Genomic DNA, 26,254 nt, shown 5'->3' with positions numbered 1-26,254 from the left:
GGTAACTGCTCTTTTGCATTTTTAACTTTAGTGACTTATTTCTAGTTGCTCTGTGTCATCTTCCTTTTTAGTTTGGGGTCTTTACCTCCTGTCTGCTGAAAGTCCTAGAGGCCCTAGGGGGTAGGGGCAGATGGCTGCAGGAAGGTTTCAGAGTCCCAGAGCAGAGGCAGGACAGGGAGCCCCACTGTGCTGACAAGAGACAGAGAGACGCGGATGGGAAAGTCAGGGGGCCCCTACGAGAGCTGGAACAGAGCAGTGTTATTCGCGGTGCCCCTGGCCCCCCCAGAGGCTTCCTGGCCGGCTGCACTGAGCCCCCCCTCGTCCCTATACTGCCGTGCTCCCTTCCCAGCACATCCAGGAATCACCCCTTGGCTGAACGTACACCTGGACTCCACACTTTGTTGTTTTATTTTGTTCACATTGGTTAAATCTTAAATTGAATATAATTTTTTATACACAAAATACTTCATGTACCTATGCAATAAGACAGGTAGGGAATGTGTTGGGAATGTGTCCAGTGCAAATGAAGTATTCACACCCATGCAGAGAGTGTCCTCAGATGATTGTCATTTCAGCCTCACATGTCACTTGTGGGTCACGCCAGGAAGGAGTGGATTGCCGGGCTCGGCATGGTGTACTTTTGTCCTATTTATCCTATAAAAATAACTCTAGTGGATGGAATGATGGGGCTCCCGGCAGCTCACCCCCTTTGAACACATGCGGCAGCCGGGGTGGGGATGTGCTTGCCCGGCTCCACGACTGCGGGACGGCTTGCGGGGGGTGGTGGCCGTAACCGCTGGTCCGGCCGCACCCTCAGTAGGGGATGTCGTTCTGATAGTACTGGATCATGTCATAGGTCCGGCTCCTGGAAGGAGAGCGGAGGGAGGCTGTAGAAGACCGTCTGGTTCTGGGGCCCTTTACCCCTGAGTCCTTCACGACTGCCTGGAAAGCTGCACTTAGCAGGTGTCCCTTTTCCCCTCCCTGAAGATGCAAATGTAAGCAGGCAGGCCCTGTGGCCTGCCTGCCAGCCCTTCTTCCAGGGCACATGCCTCCCCCCACCAGTGACCACGGCTATGTGAGCCCCATTCTGCTCTGTCTCCTGCCGGGCCTCCTCAGCCAAATGCCTGCCCTCTGTCCTAGGCTTAGGCCCTGGGCCTGGGAATCCATCGATAGGAGCTGTCCCCATTTCAGGCGCCACTCTGGCCCCTCGCCTGGCATGTGGCACATGAATGAGACCCTGTCCTCCTCCCCCGTCACACCTCCCAGCACAAGCCTTACTCTGCCAACAAAACAATCAGAAGAGACCTCCCTTGTCCTGCCCTCTAAACCCCTCTTGTCGGGTTTCCATGCTTGCCCTTGAGCTACTTTCTGTTTCTCTGCTCCCATCAGGCCCACCCTGCGTGGCTCTCAGGGTTCCTCTCAGATTCCATGTCTGCAGGGGATCAGGGTGGGTAAGCTCAGCTCCACTTCCACCCAGGTGCTCAGTCCAGGCTCTGCCTTCAGAACCAGACCCCACCTCTTCTCACGGCTCCCCTGTCATAATGGCCGACTGGCCTGGTCCCACCCCGCCCCGCCTGAGGAAGATGTGGGGAAGCAGGGGTGGGGCCGAGGCCACCCAGAGCTCTTTCTGCTCCTCACCCAGCCTGCTGGGCTATGCTCACCATGTCCCCCCCGCCCCCCCTGCACCTGCAGCTCGCTTGGCCTCACAGCCTGGGCCCCATGTGGGGAATGTGCCTTGAGGCTTCTGTTGGGTGTTCCCCTCAGCACATCCCTGGCCCCTCTAACCCAATACCCCGTCACCTGTGAGGGCTCCCTTCAGGACCTGTGGAACAGAGTCCCCTGGGACAGCAGCATCCCCGTCACTCAGCCTGGGCGTGGTGGCCCTATGCAGGTGCCCAGAGAACACTGGTGTGTGGCAGGTGGCTCACCTGTTGCTGAGGAAGCAGCTCTGAATGACCTTCATGATGAAATTCGCAGCCTCTCTCTCAGTCATGTTGGGGCTGAACCTGTGCCTGGGGGCAAGGGCCACGTCAGGGCTGCCACTGCGGTCCCGCACCCTCGAGGATGCTCTCCCTGTGGGGGTGTGGTCTTGCTAATAGACCACTTAGCATTTGTGGTAATTTGTTCATGAGGGTCGGCCCAGGGCATGCTCCCTCTTGGGAACAGTTGTAAGGGGCAGGGACACTGTCCCCAGCTGGCCCTGGAGGGCCTGTCCCCTTCCCCAGCACCTCCTGGGCTGTGTGGCCCCAGGGCTGGGGGAGGACCAGCCTGGGGCTAAGCCACTGCAGCCTCAGACCTGGAGGCAGGGGCTGGCCCTGCATCCTTGAGAAATGAAGGGACCCCTGGGATGTCTGCAGCCCCGGTGTGGTGACAGGGTCTCACCCAGGAACCCTGTCTGCTCTGGGGTTCCCAGGAGAGCACGTGGCCTTGATAATGATCGCATTCACCAGCACTCAGGAGGCTCTCACCCAGAGAGGACAACAGCCCCCAAATGGCCTGTACGTGTGCCCAGGACCTACTTCAAAAGCTTGATTGTCTGGCCACGGAAGCAGGGCAGGCCCGTGTCCAACATGAGAGTGACCAGAGAGACGACTGCATCCATGTAGGGCCTGCGGGGAAGGAAGGGGAAGGAGGCTGGCCTGAGCAGGCTGGCCTTGCCCGCCGTCCTGCAGCGCAGCCCCACCGGACAGCTGCCCACCTCCCCGCACCGCTGCGGCTCACCAGGGCAGCCCCTGCGGCGGCCGGGCGGGGGCTGCTCACACACCCTGGGCCCGGCTGAGCGATGTGCCTTGGTCCGCCCACCCCAGGCCTCCAGCCACGGTTTCCGTGGCTGGCTGAGGAAGTGCAGGTGGGCACTGCGAGCACAGCCTGACCCTCCAAGGGGGTGTGACACAGGCTCCAACAGACTCGGGGTTGGAGTTCAGGTGCCACAACAGTATTGTGTGGCTTTGGCCATGTGACACTCTGAAGCCAGGAAAGTAAGTCTTCAGCATGCAGCCTGGGGGATGGCGGATGCTCAGGCTTGGGCGAAGGGGTGAATGGGGTGCTCAGAGCGGGGAGCCCAAGGTGTTGGCAGGCAAGGCCACACACAGGAGACTATAGAACATGGCGGGCCACTGACACCCAGAGCAGGTGGGCAGAGCGGAGACAGGAAGGCAAGGCCCGGGCTCCCCAGCCTCTAGCACCTGCCTTGCTCTCTGAACTGCAGCCCCTCTGTCCACAAAGGGGCCTGAGAATGTCCCATGGGACCTCTGGAGGCTGGCCTTGTGGGATTAAGTGGCAACCAGGACTGGTGCCAGCCTGCCCACCTTCCTCCCCATGGTCTTGGTACCCCCCCGGCCCTTCCCTGGGGCTCACCGCACAGCCAGGTAGCCACGGACACACATCTCCATGAACCACTTGAAGGGCGTGGCCTCCATCTTGCCCCCCATGATCATCACCATCTCATCGGTCAGCTTGATGTCTGGTTCCCAGCCAAGGTTGCCGCCCGGTGAGCTTTCGAACATGAAGCCAAAGTCTGCAAAACCCCCAAAGCCATTCTTGATGGGACCAAGTTCCAGGGCCAGGTGCGGGTGTGCTTTGTGCTTCAGCCAGGGCTTGGGGCCACGGCTCCCACACTCCATGAGCTGGTCACAGGCCGTGTTTTCCTGGGGCTGGCAGGGGCGGGTGGTGGCAAGCAGCCAGGAGAGAAAAGAGGAAGTGGAGGTGGGGAGCCAGGCTGGAGCAGAAATGAGGCTGGCCCCGGGGCTGGGTGACCATGCCCTGCGGTCCTGCTGCTACTTGCACCCCAAGCCCCGCAAGCCCAATAGCTTGGGCCCCAAAGCTGAACTCAAACCTGACCCGGGCCCTTCCCGGCTGGGTGACCCCAGCATGCCTGGCTCTTCTGTGGGGTGGGGACTGCTATCCTGCCCCAGGCTCTAGGGGGTGAAGGGAAAGGAAGAGGGCGGCGCTGGGGCCCGGCTGACCGATGTGGATGATGTGGCCCTTCTTGTCCAACATGATGTTCCCGTTGTGCCTGTCCTTGATCTGCAGCAGGAACAGCAGGAGGCTGTAGGCAGCCATGCTCCGGATAAAGTTGTAGCGCGCCTGCATGGAAAGAGCCCAGGTGCTCACAGATGGTCCCCGTGCACCTCCCGGGGCCTGGCGGGAGTTCTCCTGCCTCCCTGCCTGGGACTCCCAGGCTTGGGGATGTTCTCTGGGCTCTCGTTCCCGGCCTTGAAGGCAGAGACCAAATCAGCAAGCCAGATCTTGGAAACAGACAGGACAAGTGACTGCATCTGGGGGTGCAGGGGCAGCAACCCTTTCCTCCCACACCCATGAACTCGCTTTCTCCTGGGGAGTCCATCTCAAGGTTCCTTTGAATCCCAAGGAAGGTTGTGGGGTACCCTGGTTTTACCCCCAAACGTGAAAAGACTCAGAAAAGCAGGGCAAGAGGGAAGCAGGGTGCTGGCCCACAGGCAGTGCCGGGGGCGGGCGAGATGGCACGTGCAAGCCGTCTCTGGTCTAGGGGCTGCCCTGTCGCTCACCTGCTGGAAGGCCAGCGTTGACTCGTCCCCGTACTGGCGCGTGAAGTAGTCGTACATGCCGAAGTCTGTCTGGCGGCCCAGCTGGTCCCGAGAGGTACAGTCGGGGATGCACTCAATCACTCCACACTGGGGAGGAAGGGCCAGATGCCGAGGCCTGCAGGCGGGGCTTCTCTCGGCCTGAGGCATGGGGGACTCCCCCGGGGCTCCCGCACAGGGAACTCACCCCGGGGGCGGTGGCCACCACACGGTAGGGGAAGACAAAGAGGTCCAGGCCAACCAGCTGGAAGATGTTCTTGAAAAGGTCAATAATCTGCAGAGCCAGCATGTCCTGGAGACCAGGGAGGCATGGGCTGGTCAGCTGGCCGCCTCCTGTGCTCTAGTCCAGCCGACCCCCAGCAGCCCTGCCAGTGAGGAGGGGGTAGGGAAGGAGGTGATGGCCGAGCAGGGGCCTGGAGTGTCTGGCCTCACCGCACACCATGCTGGGCCTGGCTCAGGACCATCCAGCACTGGGCTGAACCGAGGCCGCGCTGTCCAGTGGGGGATGCGAGTCAGGGACACCTGCCTCCCGGGGCAGTTCCCTCTGAGTGGCAGGGGATGGACAGTGGGTGGGAGCCGCTGGAGAGGTCCCTGGGTTAGGCAGAAAGCCCCGATTTCCTCTGTGGCACCTCCACCCAACGTGAGAAGCCAAGCTCTGGTTCCGCGCACGAGGTGCCTCAGGGAGGCCAGGCCTGGCCGCTCGCTACCTGCCGGCAGTCGTCTCCCACTTTGAAGATGGCTGCCTGCCACGAGATCTTTTGGCTGTCAGCCTCCTGTGTGCCACACTCATCCTCGGAGTCCGAGCAGCACCGCAGACCTGCATACGGGGCAGAGAGGCAGCCTATTAGCCTGGAGGCCGGGAGAGGCCCTCTGTGGGGGCCAGGGCAAGCCCTGCTCACAGGCCCAGAACCCTAGGAACCTTGGGGATTGTCTCTGCAAAGCCCCAAGGAGGCCAAAGAGGCTCAGGAGACACCCAGGGTCAGTGGGTGGAGCCACAGGGCCTGGGGTCTCTTCCAAAGAATGTTTAGGCTTAAATGGAACTGAAGCTAGAGGCCCCTTTTCACTGGAAGTGGGGGCCCAGGGGTGCCCAGGACCAGCACTGGGAGCTGGGGGGGGGGGGCAGGAGTGTGTGTGTTTATACCCTAGGGTGCCAGGGAGGACTTGGGGGCCAGAGTGCAGGGAAGGCCATGGAAGGCATGTCCCCATACTGGCAGGGGGGCCACACCCCCTCTATTTGGGTTGACTAGTGTCCCCCCAAAATTCATGCCCACTCAAAACCACAGAATTGACCTTATTTGGAAATAGGATCTTTGCCCATACAGTCAAGTTCATGAGAATTAGGGTGGGCCCTTATCAGAGCACACAGGGAGAAAGCCTTGTGAGGGCAGAGGCAGAGGTGGGAGTGACGCAGAGGATTGCCAAGGCTTGCCGGCGAGCACCGGAAGCTGGGAGAAAGACATGGAACAGATTCTCCCCCAGAACCCTTCAGAAAGAGCACAGCCATGCCTACACCCTGATGTCGCACTTCAGGCCTCCAGAACCGTGGGGGAATACATCTCTGTGTCGCTTGCACGGCACCCCCTGAAGCCCTGGGCCAATCAGCCTCAGGAAGGTGCCTCCTGCACTTGATGGCTGACCTGGGGCCGGCCTCCAGGGCTCTGTCACTACACCAGCTCCATGCCATTCCTAAACTGGGGCCCAGACTGAGAGCGGAGGGACATCACCTTTCACAGGGAGCTGGTCATAAACTAAACACGCCCAAGGAAACTGGCATCATCCAGGGAAAACACTTAGATCCCAAACTGTGTCAGAGATTCTTCACTGACCTTCTTTTTCAAGTTCACTAACTCCACATCGTTTCACCTTAAATTTAGCCAGATACGGGGCTTTAGCAGCACTGAAAGACAACAGAAGGAACATGGCATGGGTGCTGGGGCAAAGGAGAACTGGGTGTAAGGGAGCTGCCAGACGGCAGGCCACCTCTTACCTCTGCATGGGCGTCCCGGACTTGTAGTCGATGTCCAGTACGATGGCCTCAGGGTTGCTGGGCAGGTAGCAGCCTGTGCAGGGACAGAGTGCAAGTCACAGGGAGCCCAAGTGTGACCTCCCTCTCCCCCCAGACGGGGCTTCTAGGTCTTCCTCTGGGGCACCGATAACATCTTATCCTGTGGTCGTTAAGGGTCTGTCCTCCCTGATCTGTGGTCTTTCCCTGGGTCCTTCCTGATATCTAACAAAAGAGCTGCCACCTCCCAGGAGACACTTCTCCAGGAGGATGCACCAACCCTCAGCTTCACAGACCTAGCACGCTGCTCCTCGGAGCCCCACCGGCCACTCAATGTGGGGTACGGGGCTGCCTGCTCTCATAGGGCACACGCGGGAGCTTCCTACCCTGCCTCTGTGCACCCGGAACCCCTCAGTTCTTGGATTCACCCCACTGACTCTTGCTCCCTTTTCTCAGCACACACATTAAGTGGGGAGGACAAGAGAAAGCCCATTCCTGGTCAAGGAGCTGGCACCGTGAGACACAGAGAGAGTGTGTGTGTGTGTGTGTGTGGCCACCTTCCCTGGGCCCCATGCCCACCCTACCCGCCCGCAGGAAGAAGCCCAGCTCATCAGCTGACTGGGGCCTGCTCACCCGGCTGCACTTTCACTTCAGACAGAGCTGACAGGCATGCCTTCTTCCTCTCGTCGCCTTTAGGGTAGGGCCTGAGAAACAGGACAGACATGCTTTGCTTTGTCACTGCAGGAACTGGCCTCTGGGGTTTCTGGGGGCAGGCAGGGCCCCTCCTGTCTGCCTCTCCGTTCCTTTCCTCTTAGTTCTAGCTACTACTGAGGGCCCTGCGAGGCCCAGCTCTTCCGGGAGGCCACTCTGAGGGATCCTTGCCCCACACTCATCAGGGGCCGTGCGGCCCCTGGGGGACTGAGGTGGAGTTTTCTGGCTGTCCTTCCCCCTCACTTGTGTGTGGTGTGTGATGTTGCTGTCGGAGACACACACAGGGGACACAGCTGGCTCTGGGGCCTATGCTCAAGTGCTGGTCCTATTGTTTACTTGCAGCATGACCTTGGCAGGGCCCTCCGACCTCCTACATCCGCAGGACGAGGATGACAGGGTGGAGTGGAACCAGGTGCCTGGAGGGACACCCAGGGAATGCCCCCCCCCACCCCTTGAGGCCTCTGTGGGCTAGAAGCTGCTGCATCACCACTGTACTTCATACTGGGCCCAGGAAAGGGCCTCAGGACATATGGGTGAGGCCACCTGGTGACCAAGATGAGAGAGGCCTGAGCACCAGGGACAGCCCGGGCAATGAGGCACCCAGGAGGACAGGCAGCCAGTGCTCCCCTGCTGGGGCCTCCCCTAGGCCCTTGGCCAGTTGATGACTCCAGGGCCCCGCCCCACACAAACAGGCAGGGCCACCAATGCCCAAGGATGGCGTCAGCCCTCATACATGGACGGCCCAGGAGGTAAATCAGTAAAACGACACTGGGAGCTACAAAGGAGTCTGGTTTTCCTAATACCCTGGGTCCCTTCGAACTTGGAGAGCAGAGTGGCCTCAAACCACGGGACACTATCCAGAAAGAAACTATGACAGGTTTTCTGAAATTTGCATGGCTATGCATTTTGCTCTATTTCCAAGAGACCGGACTTGCCAGGGCAGAGATTCCCAACCCTGGTTGTTCATTAGAATCAGCGGGGGCCCTCCAGGCAATTCCCACGAGCCAGGACTGAGAGATGCCACTTACTTGATGATGGCTGACACGTTGGTGATCTTGTTAAAGAAATCAAATTCCCGCTGGTAGAAGTCCTTGGCTGGGCCCGACAAGGAGCCAGTGATCTCCTCCACTAACTGCTCCAAGAGGTCACCGATGTCAGCTGACAGAGAAACCAAGAGGGTGAGCCTGCAGCTGGGCCACCGAAGGCCCTCAAGGAAACCCCACGTTTGCCAGATGTGCAGTCCAGGTGTTCAGGTGTTCCCCAGCACCCAGGCCAGCTCAGCTGCCCCGAGAGTGTGGTCTGTAACTGCCTGGAGGGTCCCTGGGACCCTTCAAGAACCCCCAGTCAAAACCACACCGATAGGCTGTTTGCCCTCCTTGCTGTGTAGATGCTTGCGAGGCTGGGCACAGTTGGCCAAGATGCTAGTGGTCACTGGATCCTCATGGCTCTGCTCCCGTGGTGTGAACAAAAGCCAGTGTCACTAAGAATGTCCCTGGTAAGGCAATAAGCAAGGACTAATTTGATGACACTCTACCCTGAAGACATTTCTGTGATGCTGTGTGTGATGACACGGAAGTCACGCAGCAGTCGGCCGCGTGTGAAGTACGCAGGCGCTGTGCTCCCGTGGAAAAGCGCCTTGCGTTGGGACTTTCCAACTGACCTAACTTCTTGTTTCAGGGAACACCATTTTTACTTAGAAGAGTGACCGACGGACAAAAATATAGTTATTTGGACTTAGGTATATGGCAGGTATTTTCTTGAAAATGACCAAGGTGAATCTGCCATTTAAGGAAAACGACTAAGTTTTGGGAAACCTGCATCTGTGACTGTGAGCTTGACAGCTTCCCAGCACTTGAAAATGTTTCTGGTTTGTAAGACCAGTGGGGCATTCACACGTGTGATTTTTAATGTTGCAAAGTCCTGCGGGGGGCGGGTGTGGGTGTGAGCGCTGCGTAGACCAATGGACTTCAAAGGAAGAGCATGAGAAACTCGCTGACGTGAGTTCAAATCCACATTGCAATTAATCATTAAGAGCCTATCACTTGTGTTTCGTGCAGTACCAACTGAGACTATCTGTAGTGACCAGAAAGACAACTACAATCCCCCTTCCTTTTCCAGCTCCATGTCTGCGTGGAGCTGAATTCCCTGCATTGACTTCAACCAAAACAGCATATTCCAACAGGTTAAATGCAGAAGTGGAAGGGGATCCTGCTGTCTTTTACTGCAGAAAGATGTTATGACATTACAGACACTAAAGAGATCTGCAAAACTGTAAAGCAACACTCTCACTCCTTTTTGAATTATTTTTCACAAAAATATGTTATTTATGTTAACATGCTTAACTTTTTTAAATGTCTTGGTTTTACTGTCCAACACTGGTTAACATTGAGAACTAAAGCCTGTGTAAACCAAAGCTCTCTGGGGGCCTCACTAGTTTTTAAGGGTGGGAAGATGTGGACAAGCTCTGTTTGAGAACTGTTTGCCCTGGGTGGCTGCCTCGTCCCCACATGGAATTGCTAGGTCAAGGGCAGGGTGAGAAGAAGCTCTCGAATGTGCTTAGAGAGCTGCAGGACAGTGCCAGGGTAGGCAGGGTGTCTGCAGGTGAGGTTAGCAAAGGCTTCATGAAGGAGGGGGTCCTGCTCCCGCTGGGTGTTAAAGATGAGGCGTTCCCACTAAAGGATGGGAAGCAGAGGGATGGGCTGGGGCAGCACAGGCCCTGGAGGGCTCTGGAGGCGGGTGAGGACTGAGGGAAGGTGACAAATACTCACGGTCTTTCTGGTGCCCTTCTTCATCCAGATAGATGTTAGTTTTCATGTTCCAGATAAACTGGTGTGCCAGAAGCTGGGATTTGGATGCTGCCCACAGAATATACTCTCGCACGTAGCCCATCTATAGGAGAGCAGGGTCACCATCAGCCCAGGCCTGGACACCTCTCCACTGAGAGAGACTCTAACCTGGTGCAGGAGTGGACTCCCAGCACTTGCAGACCTAGCAAGAAGTGAGGACCAGTGGTTTCTGGCTGTGTGAGCAAGCGCACCCGGGGATGTGTGAGCCCAGTCCAGGGACTAGGCCAAGGTCTAGCTTGCTAGCTGGCCGACAGGGCAGATGGGGCCCCAGGCGGTGGGGTCTGCAAAACAGGAAGGAGCCAGCTTTTGTTTCCTCTGTGCTCTCCCCTGGACTCTTAACCATAACTCTCTAAGAACCAGAACTCTCGATTTCTGCTGTTGTCAAGTATGAGGAATGAGTAGGCTGGGTACCTAAACTCAGCTATAAACTGGTTGTTTGGAACAATGTTCCGCAGTGATGGGCAGGTTCCAGAAAATTCTAACACACAGACACTTCTTCATGAGTTGACACACCATGACCACTATCCTAAGGACCTCTCCTCTTTCTCCTTCTTAGTCATGTTCTGCTACTCGTAGCTCCAGTTTTAATTACCCTGTCCAAAAGTTAAAAAAGGTGCTGGCCTTTCTGGAAGACTTCTGAAGGAGTGGCCTCTCCCCCGACCACTATAGTTTGTGGCCCCTGCATCTGGTAAAGTAGTCTTTGGATAGATGTCCTCAACTTGGCTGGGTGGGCTTACCAAGCAGGTCAAATTTCAAATAATTTCCCAGTGCGAGCCCAGCAAAAGGATCTAAAGATAAACTATGAATGTTCAACTTACAGTGTGTTTAAATAAAAGTTTGCGGAGCTTCTGGGCTGGTGGAGGTGTGGGGAGAGCCATGCGCCCGAAGAGCATGGAAGCTCTGCAACCTTCCCACATCCCTTGCCCTATGCTGCCCTTCCACCTGGCTGTTCCTGAGTTATGTCCTTTTACGACAGTAATGTGGTCAGTTTTGCCGATACCACAGAGGGGACTCAATGAAGTAATGAACACACTATCACAGGGAGGTGGAGGCAGGCAGCCGTCTGAGCAAGGAGGAAGTGTCATCAGTCACTGAGGCCCATGGAGCCTTCTAGCTTTGGGAAAGGTTTTAGCATTTCATCCCTGTGCGGTTCTTAATGAATTTAATATCTGCCTTGCCAGACAATTTGGTTGAAAACAAATCCATGTTTGCTTTATAACTAATTATATAAGCAATGAGATAATTCCAAAGTCAAAAAAATTACTAAGTATGGCCACTTCCATCCTGTCTGCTCCCTCTTCAGCCATTTTTACTAGTTTTGGTTTATCCTTCTCTAAAAAACAATATAAGCAAATACATTTGTATCCCATCAAGCTCAGACTTCAACAACAACAACAACAACAAAAACCCTAGAAATGGAAAGCAAGAAAGAAACCAATGAAGCTAGCTGAGTCTTGAGTTGACATAACCTCACAGAGAAGAATCATTTCAAGTGACTTAAAATTGAGTAATTTGCGGGGGACATGGGTGGCTTAGTCGGTTAAGTGTCCGACTCTTGATTTCAGCTCAGGTCATGATCTTGAGGTCATGAGATTGAGCCCCACGTTGGGCTCTGTGCTGGGTGTGGAGCCTGCTTGGGATTCTCTCTCCCCCTCTCCCTGCCTCCTGCTTGTACATGCACCCTCTCTCAAAAAATAAAAAAAGAATTGAGTAATCTAGGGACTATGGTTTTGCCACAGCTTATCTGTCCCAGATTGCAATTCTCTTTTATTCCCAAATAAACCCATGTTTTGCTGAAAAGATGAAATTAAAAAACAAAAACAAAAAACGAGTAATCTGACTGTATATTCCCAGTGGAAAATATACCAAGAACAAAAGACAAAAAAATCTGACCCAGTTTTTAGTAATCGTGTTGTAATAATATAAGTATTGTTACTTTGAAACTATTAATATAGTGGAATAATGCAAAGAAATGGTATGTTAATGTTATTAGAAACCAATATTTTTAGTATTAAAAGATTCAAACATAAACTCAACTAAAGTAAAAAACTATAATCCTACATTTGAATTGGAATTATTAGTATACTAAAAAAAAATATTAGTATAATCTCATGATGTATTTCCTCTAAAAAAACAAAACAAAAAAACAAAAGCAAAAAGCTCTATCTACTACAAAGGCCTAGAAACCATGACCAACTCAATGACAGTGACGATTCTTAGCGTTTAGATTACGTTGTCTCAGTAAAATGAATTGGAGTTCCTTGGAAAATGGGTGATTCCAGGTCTGAGGCAGAAAACAAGAAGAGCCTAGAATATCTTGTCCTTTCTGGAAAACAAGGTTATCAAGGACTAAAGATCAAAGAAGGGACACTCGGGGATTCCCAGGAGTCAGAAAGGTGGGCATCAAAAATAACTAGTGGCTTGAGACAGACCAAACACATCAAAATCCATGAGTTTATAATGATATGTGGGAGAAAAAAAGGAGAAGAACTCATAGTCATTTTTGGATAATGCCAAGGAATTAACCCAATTTTGAAAACTAGAAAAAAAAAAAGAGAAAAAAATGTATCAGGATTTTTGTGGTAAGCAGCTTATGTAAAATCACGGCCAAATGAAACCAAGAGCAGCCCGCCTGACTCGCACATGCTGGCCGCGGCCCCCATCCACGCCTCTATGCAAACGGCAGCCCATGGAGGCCCCTGTGGCCACGGGCAGAGCAGAGCACAGAGCAAGCCACCTGGGGAGCGAGGCGTTCTAGGGCTGATGGAAGCAAAGACACAAAGAGTAGAGGGAGAAGATGATGGAGGGGAGGGAGAGGAAATGGGTGCCTGGAGAAAAGGCACATTGTGACGGGCCCCCAAGTGCTGGGCCCTGGCTTGGTGAATAAACTCCGGCAGAGTATCAAAACTACCTGCTCAGAGTTGGAGGGCTTTTGGCAGCTACTGCGCTAAGACAGGACTCAGTCTTTAAAGGCTGGCTACAGGTCTAGAAGCACTCTGGTCTGTGGACTGAGACAGAGCATCCTGCCAATCCGTGGGGAAGCAGCTGGCCCGGGGACACCTAGCCAGTGCTCACTGCCACCACAAGGGCTCAGTCTGACACAGCGGGCTCTGGCGCCCCATGCAGTGCGGAGAGGAATTGGCAGGAGCGGGAAAGGGGCGGCTACTGCTGCTGGACTTAGACTTGAGCACGGGTGGAGGGGGTTGCTGGGATGAAGCACGGGTAGTGTGGGTTCGGGGTTGTGGTCAGCCCCGTGTCAGGGGGATGCTTCTGTGACAGGCTCTGGGCTAGGCATCTCACGTACAGGTATGCTATACATGCAGGGCTGAACTGTGCCCCCCCCAATCCCCAATTCATGGGTTGAAGTCGTACACGCCTCAGTGTGACAGTGTCTGGAGACGGGCCTTTAAAGAGGTGATTAAATTCAAATGAGATCATTAGGGTGGCATCTAGTCCAAGTGGGGTCCTTATAAGAAGAAGAGATTAGGACACAGACACACAGAGGGAAGACCACATGAGGACACAGGGAGATGGTAGCCATCTGCAAGCCAAGGAGAGAATCCTCAAGAGAAAGCAACCCTATGGGAACCCTGATCTCCAACTTCCAGCCTCCAGAATTGTGAGAAATACATTTAACCCCCCCATTCTGTGGTTCCTTGCTTTGGCAGCCCAAGCACACCAAACATACATCATCTTGTCTGACCCTCCCTGCTTCCCACTGAAGAGACGAGGGAGCTGGATTCAGGGACTGAGGAAGTGGCGGGCAATATTTCTAGAGCCCACTGACCCTGCACAGCAAGACGGGGCCTCAGGGTGAGGTGGGGTGAGGAGGGCCTCCTGACCATGAGCACCCTGTGGCCGGTGTGTGTGGGGGTGTGTGTGAGAAGAGCTCAGAGACTCTGCTCCCAAGGCCCCATCCCTGTTGCCGAGGGCGCCCCCCCCCAACACCCGGCACGGCTCTCAGAAGGGACAGCACATGCTGGGACAGCCTTACCTTGTCATACCTGAGGGCCTGCACAATCTGGGGGATGTAGAACAGGATGGCGTCCTGCAAAGGAGGTGGACGAGCAATCATGACCTCCAGGAAGGGAAGACAATTCCTTACCTCCAGGACAGTGAAAACAAAAGCAACACAGATGGCTGTCCCAGGGCCCCACTCCAACCTGGAATGGCCCCGCTGTCACTCAGCCCATGGGACACTGTCTTGCAGAGGACTGAAAACCAGGGAAAACCCAGAGGACAGCAAGGAAAATGGCCGATGGCTTGAAACACATGATGGGTGAGAAAAAGCAAAAGGAATGAGGACAGGGTAAGGGCCCGCCCATGTGTGTTCACTGCTGGGGGCCTGCTCGGGGACAAGGGCTGAGGTCACAGCAGGCCCGTGTGCTGGGGCCTCGGTGAGTCAGCTACCAAACCCATCACTGTGGCTGTCACATGGGATTCCCAGGCTTCCCAAGAGCCCACGGCTGGGCGATTGTGCCCACACAGTTACAACTGGCACCAAACTCAAGTCAACTTCCTAACGTATCTGAATCAGAACTCAATCTGTCTTCTATGACCGCCTGAACAGAAACGGGGATGAAGACCTGCTCTAAGATGGACCCATGTTTCACCAGGCCCACATCAAGTTTGAGATAAAGCCCGTCCTTCCTGTCTCCACCTCAGCACTCCCTGGTGGTCCCACCGAGGCCGACTCAGGCAGAACGCGGGCTCACCGGCGGGAAGGACCGCAGGACTTTCACCCCGTACTGCGCGGTGAGAGGGTGCGGCGGGTACATGCTGGAGAAGTAGGAGAGGCCCGTGGGCGGGTCGGCAGGTGCCCAGCACAGCACGTGGCTGAGCTCGGGCGCGTCAGCGTCAATGGTGTGCCAGGTGACCAGGAACTGGGAAGGAAGCAGGGAGACGGTCTGGCACAGGCAGGCCCTGATGCCCCTCTGGAAACACCCGGCCCACCCCGTTATCTCAGGGGCGGTCCCAAAGTGATGATGATGAAGCACTTACAACACCGTGGGGAAATGTTTCTGATACATGATGTAAAGTTGCATAACTTTAACTTGGGTAAAGTACACTCAATATTTTTCTACTCTAAGCATAATAAAGGCCTCACTTGAGAAATGGAAAACACAGGAAATTAGAAAAGTCATTATCCTGCTGAGGTTGCCAGGTTTTTGTCACAGTTCTAGTTTCCAGGCATTTGGGAGGCATTTCTGTTCTTGTGCAGTTTGAGCCCAGGCCCCAGCGCATGCTACACTAACTACCTTGATAGCTTCGGGGACGTCACTAACAGCTCCTGGGTCCAAGCGCACGAGACGGGTCACTTCGTTGCCGATGGCTTCTGTGTTCTTAAACCTATGGCACACGGAGGGTGTGGGTGGGGTGGCCTCTCCCACCTCCACGGAAGAGAGGCAGGTAGAGGGAAACCTGAACTGGAGGGATGCAGATTAATGCCAAGTGACACCCAAACACTATGCTACTGACGTACTGGTAACTCTGACCATGAGTGTTTACAATAAACAGCATCATGACTGGCTATGGCATGAATGCCAGAACGATCTCAAGCTCCCCAGTCAAAGGACGTCCCCCTTTACAGTCCTTGCCTTCAGAACAGCCCCTTGCCCTGGTGCCAAAGCAGCCCACCTATGGCGCGGCAGCCCGTAGGCTGGAAGGTACATCAGCAGATGGGAGGGTGGGTACAAGTTTTCAGGGGTCACCGCCCCAGGAAAGGTGGACTTTCCATGACTTCCATGGACTTTCCAGGCTGTGGTCCTGGCCCAGAGGACTGAATTAGGACCAGGAGGAAGCACTAAGTAGGCAAGTGTGGGCTCGTGGGGAAGAAATGTCCGCCCCTGCATGTGGGGGACTTAACACAGGGTCCTGGGAGGCCCCTCTTGGCTACCATTGGTCCAAGAGTTCTGACCTTGGAGAGCTACGAGAGGAGAGTTCACAGGGCACTTGGCTGCTGGCCACCTAATCTAAGGAGCCCACTGCTGTGGACCTGTGGGAACAAACTGAAGGCTCCCAAGCCGGCCTCCCTGGAGTGACAGACAGCCTGCATGTGATTCCCATCCCTCGAATGTGCTCTGACGCTTCCTGCTCGGGCCCTGGGGTGCTGGGGCACTGCAGGCAGGAGTGTGCTGTGTGACCACTGCACAGAAAGCCCGGGCAACATCTAGGGCAGAGGACCAGGCCTCTGAGATCACTTCCCCGACCGCCCTTGGCAGTGACCACATCATATTCCTCCTCACTCAGGTGCCCTGGTACTGGACTTCTGGCAAGGCCCTCATCAGGCAGGTGTGACCAGGGCCCCACCTGGCTGGCAGTTGCACGGCCAGGTAAGGAGAGATGCTCCAGGCGAGGTTAACGTTGTCCTTCCACTGCTTCTCACTCAGGCTGATGTACTTGGACCTCCAGTTGGCCACACTGTTCTCTCCGGCCTGGTCCAGCTCCAACTCCGGGGCCGACAGTGGATTGTACCATGTGATGAGACGCTCAATCTCGGTGGCCTGGTGAGATGAGACATCAATATGCCTTCTCTGTGCACCCATGTGCCACTCTGCTCCCGTTCCCGGTGCTGTGGGCATAGGATGGGTGTCACCTTACCAGCAGGGACAGCAGCAGCGTCCTCCGCTTCATGTAGTACTTGTGCAGCTGGGAGCCCCGGTTGGTTTTCTTGGACATGCCTGTGGAGGAGACAGAAGGCCCAGGTGTGTTCTTCTGAGTTCACTGGCCCATCCTTCACTTCTAGAACCCAAAGGAAGCTGCCTTTCAGCGCTCTGCTCACTGTCTGAACCGCCAGGATGTGACTCAGACCGGAGGGACCTATCAGCAAACCTTCAACCGACCTGACTTCTTGGAGATGGTCGACATGCCACTGGACAGGGGGTAGGTGTTGATCCAGCCTTGAGTGGCCTGCTGCCGAGAGCCGACTGCTATGTCCAGATTGCTCCGGGTGTCTTGGTTATCTGTAGGGAAACACATTGTTGCTTCCAGAATGAGGCGTCTGTATTTTCACCAGAGATAAGGTGATCAGTGGAAGAGCAGGGAGGGAAAGACATGGTGTTGATGGATCTGAAGAATAAACCAACCTCTGGGAAGTGTGTGTTTTTGTTTTTTTAATGTAAGCTCTACATTCAAGGTGGGGCTTGAACTCACCACCCTGAGATCAAGAGTCACTTGTTCTATAGCCTGAGCCAGCCAGGCACCCTGGGGAAGTTTCTTTAACCATTCTACATAGAAAGCTTACTAAAATGTATTATATTCTTCCTAACTATTTTTTTTAAGATTTTATTTATTGGGGCGCCTGGGTGGCTCAGTCGGTTAAGCGGCTGCCTTCGGCTCAGGTCACGATCCCAGGGTCCTGGGATTGAGCCCCGCATCAGGCTCCTTGCTCAGCGGAGAGCCTGCTTCTCCCTCTCCCTCTGCCTGCCTGCTGCTCCCCCTGCTTGTGCTCTCTGTGTCAAATAAATAAAATCTTTAAAAAAAAAAAAAAGATTTTATTTATTTATTTGAGAGAGAGTGCGTGCATGCCAGTGTGGGGGAGGGGCAGAGAGAGAGGGAGAATCTCAAGCAGAATCCCCGTTGAGTGCACAGCCCGGCACGGGGCTCGATCCCACGACCCTGAGATCGTGACCCCAGCTGAAATCAAGAGTCTAACGCTTAACCAACTGAGCCACCCAGGCGCACCTCTCCTAGCTTTTAAAATAGAAGAAAACAAATGTGGGTGGCGATCCTGATCAATTACCAATAGCTCTCTCGGCCAGCATCACGCTGCCCTTCAACAGAGCAGTGAGTCGGGCCGTGCGGGCAGGCGAAAAGTGCTGCTGGCCCTGCTCTCCGTGAAGCCAGGACGCCGCCTCAGAAAATCTCTGCGCTTGCTTTTTAGTTTGCCTTTCCTTTCCCTGCAGTCAGGTTGTCAGCTGGGGGTCTGCCTGCAGAAACTGCGCTCCTCATCCCTACTTTGTGCTGGGGAATCAGCTTCCTGCTCAGAGAAACAGGAACGTGTTTCTTTGTGGTTTGCTGCTTGCTTACATTGTAGCGCCTTTTCCTTAACCCTGTCCACCCTGGCTTGCTCCTATTCATCCCTGGAGACTCAGCTCACATGTCACATCTTCCAGAAAACTCTCTCTGGCTCCCTAACTCCGGTGGGCCAAGGGCCTGTCCTTGAGGGGTGCTCCCCTGATCTCCTCATGTTGACATCACCTACCAGGTGACAGCAGACAGTGCTTTATTCATCTTGGCACACGGGCCCAGGATGGGCTGTCAGATATGCAGTCGGGGCTGGTGAACTGGGCTAGTGCTGGGAGAAGTTATGCTATGTGGCCTCTGCTCAGGGCCCTCTGCACTCAGTCATGCTTGTCAGCTGAGGCTGGACGACCAGTGGTGGCCGGACAGGCTTTGGGTCTCTGGTGACCATGCAGCAGGCTCGGCGGGACCCTCACTGTTCTGACCTGGCTCCTGCAGGGCTGCCCACTGCACACCACTGTCTTGCCTGCCCCCATGCCTCGGCCCCACCACCCAGGAGCAGCTGCCCAGCTGAGGACAAGGCTTACCTGGGGGAACAAGCTGGCTGGCAGTCAGGTACTTCTTGTCTGAGAACATGGCTGTCCAAAATTTAATCATTATGCTTATGTCTTCACGCAGCCTCTTTTCTCCTTGAGTAGGGAACTTTGGGGGGCAACTTCAAACAACCACAAGAGGACAAGAGTTTAGTGCCTGGACTCTGGGACTAGAAGTCATGCGTATTATAAAAGCATGTGAGAGCAGACATGAGTGGTCTCTGAATGACAAAAGGTGAGCCCAGAGCTAGTCATCAGCAACGATCTCATTCATTCTCATGGAAAAAAGCGGGATAATTTTCTGAGTCCTCCCATGGCCACCTCCACCACTATTCCCAGTGCCGTGGACAGCGCTCGGCCGAATGGCGTGCTTGTGGCCCATCGCGCAGCCACAGCTGTCTCTATACAACACAACCTGCGCGCTAGCAAAGCAATTCTTCATGCAATGACCATTCAGAGGAACTGGAAAGTTAAATGGAGGGCGCCTGGGTGGCTCAGTTGGTTAAGCGACTGCCTTCGGCTCAGGTCATGATCCTGGAGTCCCGGGATCGAGTCCCGCGTCGGGCTCCCTGCTCAGCGGGGAGCCTGCTTCTCCCTCTCCCGCTCCCCCCTCTTGTGCTCTCTCTCTCTCTCTCAAATAAATAAATAAAATCTTAAAAAAAAAAAAAAAGTTAAATGGATGCAGTTAATCTCTTCAGTCAATTGAACTGGGGGAAAACTTGTGTACGTTGCGCAGGGAGGCTAGCTCTAAATAAGCACACACGTGGAAAGATGGCACAGGGCTGAGGATTTTCGAACCCAGGGCCACCAGAGCTACTGAACAAGGAGGGCAGCACATAAATCAGGCCATGCCATTTTGTGCCAGGGCTTCTGGGGTGTGGGACACCTGCGCGCAGCACAGCTCGGGGGTACCTGAAGTAGTCAAAGGCGGTGGAGTAGATCTTCTCTCGAAGCACGTTGCGAATGGTTGCATTTGGGACCACGTCGGCGTGCAGGAGGGCCAGCCCCAGAGTCAGCAGTCTGCGAGAGAACACCAGGGCCAAGTCAGAGTGCGCTGCCCAGGAATGCCCGAGGAGTCCCTAGCTCCTATGCAAACCACGCGGCCCTTGGGCTCAGGGCACGTCTCTGGATGACAGAGCTCTTGGAGGACAGGACCGTGGTTTATTGTACCAGAAATGTCTTAGGAAAGGGTTTTTTGTTGTTGTTGTTTTTTAAAACCTTCACTCTAACTGGGGTAAATGAACAATTTGTGTGTTTATCTGCCTTGGCCAGAAGTTTGTCTATTTGCAAACTACCTGCAAACTACTTTCTGAGTGCAGTCACCTATAGGGGCTACAAAGGTAGAACATTTAATTCAAGCTGAAAGAAAAGGAAATTTACTGAGCACCTGGTTTCTGCCAGGCCAGGGCTACTCGATGGGCATCTACAGATGGTGTTGGTCTGTGATGAGGTAGTACGGAAACTGAGAGGGGGTACCTGCTCATTTCTACAGCAATTGCACCTTGCTATGGGGGTCCAGCGTGAAGTCTTTTCCAGTAATTTATTCTCATGCACTTTATAAAGGTACACGTCTGTGATGGACTAGAAATGGAGGGAAAAGACTACTAGCCCTTCCCCACAGTGGTCTGAGAAGCATGGTCCCAGGGGGTGCCCGGGGGCTGCAGGAACATGGGTCTGGAGCTCAGGGGAGGGGCAGAAAGAGCTGGTGTTGGCAGTGGGCAGCAGGAAGAGGTACAGGCAGGAGTAGCTTACCCTCACCGTCCTTCTAAGTGACGACCCAGGCACCTGCAGGCCCTCCCCATGCCAGACCGACCCGCCTGCTGTGTGCACAGCACCCCTGACTGGAGCACCGGGCCTGAGCCTCCCTACTAGGCCGCAACCCCCCAAAAGGGGGTATCCCCTGATGTGGTTAGTATTTTGCACAGGACTTGGCAAAAGTCGACTTGGTGTAGTCAGCATGATCCGAAGTTTTCTGTGACCATCTCTGAGGGGTAAAGGGACCTGCCCAAAGCCACTGCCAGCCCCCCAGTCTGAGCTCGTCACACCTGAGCTCTGCCAGACCACCTGCTGTTTTCCACTCACCACTATGACACCAGAATCCTTTTGCTGCCATCCACCCCCAACCAATTTAGAAAGGCTGCCCAACATTTGGCTGCCCCAGGTCCATGAGTGAACCATCTTTCTGAACACTCCCCTGCTGTGGACAGCATGCTGGCCGACTTCCTCAGCCCTGGAAGGGCATGGCGGGCCAGATCATTCCATCCAGATCCCCTTCCCAGGGGCCCTGCAGGTACTAGGGCTTGATCAGTTTCTGGTAAAAAAAAAAAAAAAAAAAAAAAAAAAAGACCAAGCATGGGAACCTCCCCTGCAGAGGGCCTACTGCACCAGCAACTCTGACAGAAATCTCCCCCACCCCATCCCTGCCACCACCACGAGAGGAGAGCCCCTCACTTGAAGCGAGGCCCGATGGCTGCCACGTGCCGGTTCATGCTCCCCTTGGCCCCGCCGATGTTCAAGGACATGGAGCGCTGCAGCAGGCTGGAGAAGATCTCCACTTGGTCAGAGCTGCAGTACTTGGCGATCTCGAACCGCTGCACCAGGAACTGAGTGGGAAGAGAACATGCTGCTCTGTGGGGGGCCTGGCCCACCCGCCCGCAGAGCCAGCACAGCCAGTGAGGTGGGGCTCTGCGCCAATAGGAGGGTGGGTGGGGGTCTTAGGGCAAGCACAATTGAGTCCGGCAAGGGCCTGGGCAGAAGGCTGGAATAGCCATGCCCCTGTCCCCAGGTAAGGCAGTCTTAAACCTGGAGCTCTGTGTTTACTGGGCCATTGGCCCCAGGGGGAGCCCCTGACCTCGAAGCTATAGTGGGCGGGACCTGGGGAAGCACATACGTCAATCCAAATGTAGTGGGGGGTCACTTCGGGGGCACAAGGTTTGGGTTGACTGGCTTCCGATGCTGCTAGGGGGTCCGCTTCCTTTATCTCCGCGGAAAACAGGCCGAACTTCTGCTCTACTGTCATCTGCCAGGCCCCTGCCATCTCCCGCATAAACTGCAAGTATGCAATGGTGGTTAGTGTCTCTGAGAAGCACAGAAAGGTACTTACTGTTGTTTAATTATAAAAGGAATACATGCTCGGGGCGCCTGGGTGGTTCAGTTGGTTAAGCTTGGTTAAGACTCTTGATTTCGGCTCAGGTCACGATCTCAGGGTTGTGAGATAGAGCCCTGTGTCAGGCTCTGCGCTGGGGGTGGAGCCTACTTATGATTCCCTCTCTCCCCTCCTCTGCCCTCCTCACCCCTTAAAAAAAAAAAGAATACATGTTTAACGAACAAAATTTAGAAAACGGGTTCCTGGGTGGCTCAGTCGGTTAAGCGTCTGCCTTCGGCTCAGGTCATTATCCCAGGGTCCTGGGATTGAGTCCCTCATTGGGCTCCCTGCTCAGCAGGGAGTCTGCTTCTCCCTCTACCTTCCCCCTCCCGCCCCCCTGCTCATGATCTCTCTCTCTCTCTCTCGGATAAATAGAATCTTTAAAAAAAATTTAGAGGGCGCCTGGGTGGCTCAGTTGGTTAAGCGACTGCCTTAGGCTCAGGTCATGATCCTGGAGTCCCGGGATCGAGTCCCGCATCGGGCTCCCTGCTCGGCAGGGAGTCTGCTTCTCCCTCTGACCCTCCTCCCTCTCATGCTCTCTGTCTCTCATTCTCTCTCCCTCAAATAAATAAATAAAATCTTTAAAAAAAAAAAATTTAAAAAAAATTTAGAAAACCAAGGAAAGAATGAACAAAAAAATAAAGATCACCTATGATCTAACTTCCCAGCCATTTTCTACCAAAAGCCCATTCTTGAAATATCACTAGGCCAGGTGCTGGCCTCCTTCTTTGTGGTGTCAGCACATCTGGGACGGGCCTAGTGCTGGGTGGGCCCTCAACAGGCTTCACCTGGTTGAATCTTTCTAATGAACCTGAAGCACCTGTGGTTGCAGAGGTGAGGTCACCTGCTGAGGCCTCTAATCTAGCAAAGGCAGGGCTGGATTTTGGCTCTGGAGCCCAGTTCGTCTTCTCCACCCAACATAGATCCTGAACATCACCTTCATGCCCCTAACCAGCCTGGGGAATAACTGTGGGAGCCCAGCTGAGTCTGCAATTGCCACCGGGTGGTTCTGCGGGGGAGCAGCCTCTGCTTTTGGCCCAACAATACCTGGCAGCTCCTTCAAGGGTATTCAGACCCACTGCAGAGAGGTGGTAACCGAGGCTTGGTGCTTGGGGTGTGAATGTCCTGGCTCCCTGCCCAGTATCCATCCCCTCCTTCTTTATTATGGTTTTATTCAGGGAGGCCAAGTGACTAGTCACAGGTACCCTCACCCAGGCTTCTGCTGGTTAGGGTGGCCAATGCTTCTCATTAGCACTAATCAGCAGGTGGGCATCAACTGGGCAAAGGCCATGGCAGCCAGCATCCTCTGCCCTCCTTCCTGCATGGAGGCACAGAAGCCATCTGGAGGTCCTGAAGGTGAGGACCAAGTCCACATGCTCAGGGTGGCAGAGTCGCAGACACGAGCCAGGATATAAATGAGCTGTCTGTGACACCAGGAGGATAGCCCCTGGTGGTCAAGGAACTGTGCCCAGTTTCTGCTTCCTGCAGCTAAATATAAGTCTTATGTTAGAGGAAGAAACTTTAAGGCTTCCAGGGCTGATGAGCCACAGCAAAGTGGCATGCCCACTCATGTGTTGAACAAACACATCTGGTTGCTGCCTCTGGACCTGGCTGCTTCCCCTCCAGGCTCTAGGAATGGAGCAGTGAACAAGACAAACATCCACCCAGTCTACGGCAGGGTCACAGATGGCACGAGAAGGAAGATCTAGATATCAGATGCTGATCAAAGCCAAGGGGAAAACAGCCATGAAAGGGCTCAGAAGAATGAATGGACATATGTGTGGGATATTCTAGACACGGTGGGCAGGGTACAGCTGAGACAAGCCCTGGAGGAGATGTAGAAGTGAGGTATGCAGCTTCCTGGCTGCCTGAAAAGAGCACTGCCAAGAGAGGGAAAAGCCTAAAGCAGGAACACGCCTGGAGGGCAGAGGCAGCAGGGACCCCAGTGTGCCTACAGCAGGGCAGGCAAGGGGAGCAGAGGGGAAGAAAGCTGAGGTGGCAGAGGGGCCTTGCAGATCATAGAAACAAGATGCCTTCTACTCTGAGTGAGCATGGGCAGCACTGACAGGTCTGAGGCATAGGAAGGACCTAATGTGACCCATATTTTACTGACTCACTCTGTGTATGTGTGGAGAAGGCAGAGAGGGCCCAGGTGGAAGCAGGGAGGCCAGCGGCTGCCTCCCTAGTCCACGGGAGATGGAGATTGGGATCAGGAGGCAGCAGTTGGGATGCTGGGAAGTGGTCAGCTTCTGGATATACTTTAAAGGTAGAACAGTAAATCTGAGATGATTTGCTGAGGATCATTTGTGGGAAGTGCAAAAGGGGAGTCAGGGATGGTGGTAAGGATTTTGTCTGAGCAGAGGGAAGGACTATGTTGGCATTCACAGAGATTTGGACACAGACGGGTGGAGGTCAGGGTGGGGCTAGTTCATTTGTTTTGGGTCATGAATTTGAGCACCATACCAAGGGATCAGAGGTCTTTCCCATCCTAGTGTGATATGGGCCCCAGACTCTCACAAAGAGGGTTTTCATGCTGAGATGAGCCCAACAAACTCATAGCTCTATCTCTCTAGGAATGCAGAAGATGCCATCAGCCATCAGGATGCCATCAGCAATTGTCTCTCTAAAGTTGGAGTGATCAATAATTTTTGTTTTTTTCATTACACTCCTATCTTCCAACTTCTCTATAACGAACATACATTGTTTTTATAATAGAAAAAGTTAAAAACAGAAGCCAACAATACAAAAGACACAAAAACAAAAGTTAAAAGCCTTCCCAAGATGTTGGCTGGGCCTGGACAGCAGGTCCTTACAGAGGCAGGGACAGGGAGTGTGAGGAGACAGATGGCCTTCAGTCCCAAGTGAACAGCAAGAACGGTCTAGAGGATATAAAAAACCAGGCCTATCTGTTGGACTGCTGAGAAGTGCCAGATAAGAAAGCCACAAAGAACTGATTTACAGAGACTTTACCAGGAAGCAGCAAGCTCTAGCAGCTCATGGGCCAGTGCTGGGTCTGGACACAAGTGGGTGGACAAGGCCTGCCAAAGGCCGAGAGACCTGAAGCCAGCAGAGGAAAATGGATCAGAGTCCAAAAGACCCCAAATGAAACAGCAATTTGTTTGGCATAAAAATCCTTCCATGACCCCTTTTCTAATTTTGATGAGGTGGGGGAGAGAGGGAAATGAAGGTGGGATGAAAAGTAGGAAAAATCTATCCTTCTTGCCAAGACTGACCCCTCAGGGGTAGGGGTCAGTGAACCTTTATTTTAGTCACCCAACAAAAGAAAGACCTATTTTCTGGGAAAGTAAAACAGCAGTGCTCCTCAGTCTCCACTGTTTTTCTATACACAAAGTCTACAACACAATAAAAACATTTAAAACACTAAAGAAAAAAAAATCAACAGAAACAGACCCACAGATGACACTGATACTAGAACATATCAGATAAGGATTATAAAATAAATATTGTAAATATGACCAAATATTTATAGGTAAAGATGAAAAAACTAGATGAAGATACAGAGAATCTCAGAGAAATACAAACTATAAAACAGAAAGAGAAATTCTAGATCTGAGAATCATGATATCTGAGATAAAACATATATAAGATGGCTTAACAACAGAAGGAATAAAGCATCAAAAAGAGCAGTGAACTGGAAGATGGACCAATTACAATGAACCAAAATGAAATGAGAGAGAGAGAAAAGTGAAAAGAACTGCAGAGAATGTTAATGATCTGTGGGACAACATCAAACCACCAACATATGTGTGTATAATTGGAATCCCAAAATGAGACAAGAAAATGGGGGAAAGTATTTAAAGAAATATTGGCCTAAAGTTTTCCAAGTTTGATGAAAAACCCTAAATCTCTAAATTAAAGCAGCCCAATAAACCCCAAAGGGAGAAATACACAGAAAACCACATTATCATAGTCAAACTATTAAAAATCAAAGATGAAGGGAAACATCCTAAAAGCAGCCAAAAGGAAAAACCTAAACAAACAATAGCAACTCCTGAGGAACTATGATAAGAATGACTGCTAATTTCTCCCTGGAAACAATGCAAGCCAGTAGAAAATAGATGTACTTAACATGCTAAAAGCAACAAAAGGAAAGAAAAAACCTGTAAACCCAGGATTCTAGATCCAGGAAAAATATCCATATGCATAAAAAAATGAAGGTGAACTAAAGCGGAGAGAATTTATTCCAGCAGAGCTGAACTACAGGCAATGCTGAGGGAATTTCTTTGGGCTGAAGAGAACAATTGAATCTGAGTCTACAGGAAGACTTGAAGAGTGTGAGAAATGGAAATTATTATCTGGATAAATGTGTAAGGCTTTTAAAAAAGTCCTTTTCTTAATTTCTTTGAAAGGTTTTTGACTTATTTTAATATTATTTTTAAAGATTTTATTTACTTATTTGACAGACAGAGAGA

The 26,254-nt window shown here is 53.3% G+C and overlaps 1 protein-coding gene across 1 annotated transcript in view; it reads right to left on the bottom strand.

Annotated features, from left to right (window-relative positions):
* Window positions 1-373: 373 nt before the first annotated feature.
* PI4KA (phosphatidylinositol 4-kinase alpha) overlaps window positions 374-26,254 on the bottom strand; it is a 119,886-nt gene continuing 94,005 nt past the window's right edge. Inside the window, exons 33-55 of the mRNA XM_034989194.1 lie at window positions 21,567-21,725; window positions 21,128-21,279; window positions 19,589-19,696; window positions 18,671-18,798; window positions 16,964-17,083; window positions 16,722-16,801; window positions 16,431-16,624; window positions 15,380-15,470; window positions 14,837-15,004; window positions 14,116-14,169; window positions 10,044-10,164; window positions 8,304-8,433; window positions 7,198-7,268; window positions 6,550-6,622; window positions 6,389-6,459; window positions 5,270-5,379; window positions 4,750-4,854; window positions 4,527-4,652; window positions 3,966-4,086; window positions 3,358-3,517; window positions 2,520-2,609; window positions 1,929-2,012; window positions 374-865 (exon numbers count right to left, since the gene is read on the bottom strand). Of these exons, the coding sequence (XP_034845085.1) occupies window positions 814-865; window positions 1,929-2,012; window positions 2,520-2,609; window positions 3,358-3,517; window positions 3,966-4,086; window positions 4,527-4,652; window positions 4,750-4,854; window positions 5,270-5,379; window positions 6,389-6,459; window positions 6,550-6,622; window positions 7,198-7,268; window positions 8,304-8,433; window positions 10,044-10,164; window positions 14,116-14,169; window positions 14,837-15,004; window positions 15,380-15,470; window positions 16,431-16,624; window positions 16,722-16,801; window positions 16,964-17,083; window positions 18,671-18,798; window positions 19,589-19,696; window positions 21,128-21,279; window positions 21,567-21,725 (2,568 nt within the window). The 3' untranslated portion in view covers window positions 374-813. The remainder of the gene's footprint in view (window positions 866-1,928; window positions 2,013-2,519; window positions 2,610-3,357; window positions 3,518-3,965; window positions 4,087-4,526; window positions 4,653-4,749; window positions 4,855-5,269; window positions 5,380-6,388; window positions 6,460-6,549; window positions 6,623-7,197; window positions 7,269-8,303; window positions 8,434-10,043; window positions 10,165-14,115; window positions 14,170-14,836; window positions 15,005-15,379; window positions 15,471-16,430; window positions 16,625-16,721; window positions 16,802-16,963; window positions 17,084-18,670; window positions 18,799-19,588; window positions 19,697-21,127; window positions 21,280-21,566; window positions 21,726-26,254) is intronic.

Source organism: Mirounga leonina, unplaced genomic scaffold, assembly GCF_011800145.1.
Source record: "Mirounga leonina isolate KUSES-001 unplaced genomic scaffold, KU_Mleo_1.0 Mir_481, whole genome shotgun sequence".
NCBI lineage: Eukaryota > Metazoa > Chordata > Mammalia > Carnivora > Phocidae > Mirounga > Mirounga leonina.
This window is presented reverse-complemented; position numbering and strand designations above follow the sequence as displayed.